This window comes from Gavialis gangeticus, unplaced genomic scaffold, assembly GCF_001723915.1.
Source record: "Gavialis gangeticus isolate Ggan-Ray unplaced genomic scaffold, GavGan_comp1, whole genome shotgun sequence".
Taxonomy (NCBI): Eukaryota; Metazoa; Chordata; order Crocodylia; family Gavialidae; genus Gavialis; species Gavialis gangeticus.
The window spans coordinates 156,882,189-156,885,444 of NW_017729025.1; the positions used below are offsets into that span (position 1 = coordinate 156,882,189).

At 43.2% G+C, this 3,256-nt stretch overlaps 1 protein-coding gene across 1 annotated transcript in view; it reads right to left on the reverse strand.

Moving 5' to 3' along the window:
* The window catches only part of LOC109299239 (sodium/hydrogen exchanger 10-like), a 259,437-nt gene extending 256,660 nt beyond the window's left edge, over positions 1 to 2,777 (reverse strand). The window contains exons 1-2 of the mRNA XM_019519839.1: positions 2,639 to 2,777; positions 405 to 505 (exon numbers count right to left, since the gene is read on the reverse strand). Coding sequence (XP_019375384.1) covers positions 405 to 505; positions 2,639 to 2,777 — 240 coding nt within the window. The remainder of the gene's footprint in view (positions 1 to 404; positions 506 to 2,638) is intronic.
* Between the last annotated feature and the right edge of the window lie 479 nt (positions 2,778 to 3,256).

A 3,256-nucleotide genomic window follows, 5' to 3' on the forward strand; every position in this document is an offset into this window, starting at 1 on the left:
CAATGGTGGGGGCAACAATCAAGTGAGAGCTCAGGAGCTGCACATTTACCTTTTACTTGCAGCCTGAAAGCTGCCAGTTTGACAGCCCTGCCTTAATAAAAAGGCTGTTTTGCAAATGACCTCCAATCACATCCCAAATACAAGCCTCACCTCATTTCTCTTCCATGGAAAACTAGTATTAAGGAAGTATTTAATCTATTTCAGTTGTTTCTTCATGTCATTTAGAACCCAGAAGTAAGGCTAGCCAGCACTATCTGACCAGTAACTGTACTGTGAAACAGACTGGAGCTTTGGAACTACTGCACTAGATTTAATTTCCTATCTATTTATAACTGTCTGCAGGAGGTGGAAGAACTCATACTTCTGTTACTTTCCAATCTCATTTTGATTATGGTTGCATTTACCTCTAGTGAAAAGTAGCCCAATAATCCAAAGACAATTCCAATGACATAAACAATGGCAATAATAGGAATATTTGTGTCCTTCAAAATGGTCCTCATCAACGCTGGTAATAAAAAAGAAGAGATTAATATATGCAGAAAAATATTGTCATTTATAACATTAACATGTGAAGCTCTGCACATCAACAAGCCAGCAGACCTATTATGAAATGATCTTTTACCTGATCTGCAATGTTGTGGATAGGATAACACAGAATACTGTATTTTCTCACATACAACACAAGAAAATAATATACATCTTGCTTCTGAAAGGTAAAATGAGGGACAAAAGATCTTTCCTTATAGTAAGTAACTGAGTAGAAGCAACTAAGGAGGCAAGCCTGCTCATTGTTCTGCTCCTTGCGGATGCTGCAGATATTACTTTTGGTTTCACCCAGTCAGCAGCAGAAACTGCTCTTACCATAATTTCTGCATACAATGAGCATGCCAACTTCTAGCACCTGTGTTTTTAGGGAACAGCTGAGCATCACATATGAGAAAATACAGTATGGGGAGTTTTGTCACATAAATTATAATAATTCACAAGATACATAGATACATTTTACTTATATTTGTCAAAATAAATCATGACAAAAACTAACATATGATTTTAACACTGAAACTGTCAACTGTGTCTTCATAGTAGGTCCCCCTCATATCAAAGCATAGGATAGGTTAATCAGCAAACCACATATCTCAGAGGAAAAAAATTGCTAGCTAATAACTCATGGGCTTTTTTCCTCTCACATGATTAGGGCTGACTAATCCAGTAATGGTGGGAAACACTAAATAGTAGAGGTTGTAGAAGTGGTAAAAAGAGCCAAAATTCAAGGAGAAAAATATTTTTTTTAAAGACTAAGGGGTAGCACAGCATTTAATACCTTTCAATTCAATACTGCATTGGCAACAACTTGAATTGCAATTTCTATTTCTTTTAAACATAATCAGTATTGGTCAAGTTACAAATTTAAGATGCTGATACAGAGGACCATAAAATCACAGAACAGCTGCTTTCTGAAGTCTATAAAACTCTAATAATGTAGTCCCTAATCCATTTTATGATGGTGTTTTGGGTGAAATTTTTCACTCTTTATCTAGGATTAAACGGCAACCACATTCTTCTGTAGGACTTGGTTCTGTGCAACTAAGTATGTGGAGCTCATTTGCAACTAATTTGGGTTGTCATCTTTTGTTAAGTATTATTATGTTTAAATATTAGCAGAGGCATAACTAATGAGTTTGTTCCCTGGGCAAAACTCCTCTGCACCCAGGTGTGTGGGGGTGCCAAGCACTGGAGAGCAGCGGCAGCGTAAAGGCAGGTGGTTTCCTCACCCAGCTCCCAGATCTAGACAGGGTAGGGCTGCTCCAGCAGGTCAGGTGGTGCAGGGCTGTTTCTACTCTAGCAAGCAGGAGCTGTCACCAGGCTGATGCCCCACTCATTCCCTCTTCCTGGTTATGCTACTGAGCACGGCAAAGTACGCCCTGAATTATACTGAAATTCTGAATTATACTTTGGAGTAAACTGACATATCACTGTGTTGTCTGAAAGAAATGTATAGTATTTTTTCTTCATTGCCAGATTGCTAACTCATAGTCTTGTATCAACAGCAATTAGGAAAGTTACTTAAATGGGGTGGCAACAGAGAGGCAACAAGTTCAGAGGTTTGAATAGGATGGGTGAAATACTTGAGGCTTCACATGAGTGGACGCCTCCTCAAGGAATTCCATTCAGGCTCCAATTTGCCTGAGAAAAAATGGGTGTTTTGAGTACTTTTGTTTTGGGACCCTCTGGCTTTGGGAGAGCTAGAAGTGGGGAGCATATGAAGGGTTGTAACTGGCAAGCTAAGAACAGAAAAATAAGTGGGAGTCAGTCAAGCAGAGGGAAAAATGAGATGAGAAATAAGGAAGAGGAGTGCTGACGGCAGCAACTGTGTAAGGAAGGAGATAACAGACCAGTGAAGATGTGTAGCTGGAAAAGCGCACATGGAGTGGAAGACATTAAACAGAAATAAAAAGCAGTGACAAGCCCGGATCAGAAGCTGAGCTACTGTGGGGCAAGCCCTATCACCAGCCCCCCTCAAGCTTCACTGCCCCTCAGCCCAGGAGGGGAGCAACCTCTCCCCCCCTCCCTCGTTCTGAACTGCTGCTTGGGTCTGGGGTGTCCAGCAGGGGGGGAGGCTCTGGCCATCGCCTTCTACCTCCGCTGGCGCAGGCCAGGAAGATCAGCAGCACCACGAAGGGCCGCTCCCGCGCCACGATGTGGAGCTCCCCGTGGAACTCGTTGTTATTGACGTATTCAAACGGTCGCTCGGTGTCGTTTCCCCACGGCTCCTCCATCCCGCCCCTCCCAGCGCCCCACGAGCCCAGACGAGGTGAAATGGCCACGCGCCAGCCTGGCCAGTCTGTTGCGTTGAGAACGCGGCCGTTAGGGGCGGGGCCTGCCGCAGCCGCCGCAGTAGCGGCTGTGGCGCGCTCGGCTCCAGCCTCCATCAGCACGTGGTGGGGCAGCGTTGCTCTCCCTCCCCATTCCGAGGGACTATGAGGAGAAAGTTGTTTAAAAAAAAAACAGAACCCGAAAGTCTTGTTTTCTCTTCCTTTTCCAGAATTTTTTTTTGTTTTAATTCCACTTTCCCAGTCTTTAAAAGGGAAGTGTGAGAAGAACTTTTTTTTTTTTTAAATCCCCTAGGGTGGCCATCATAGAGGACTGTCTGGTTGTCCTCTGTCCTCTGTTGATATGAAACTGGATGCCTTTATGTCCTCTATTTTTATCTTGTCCTTTTTTTTACGGCCTCTATTTTTCTGTTTCTCTGTCCTCT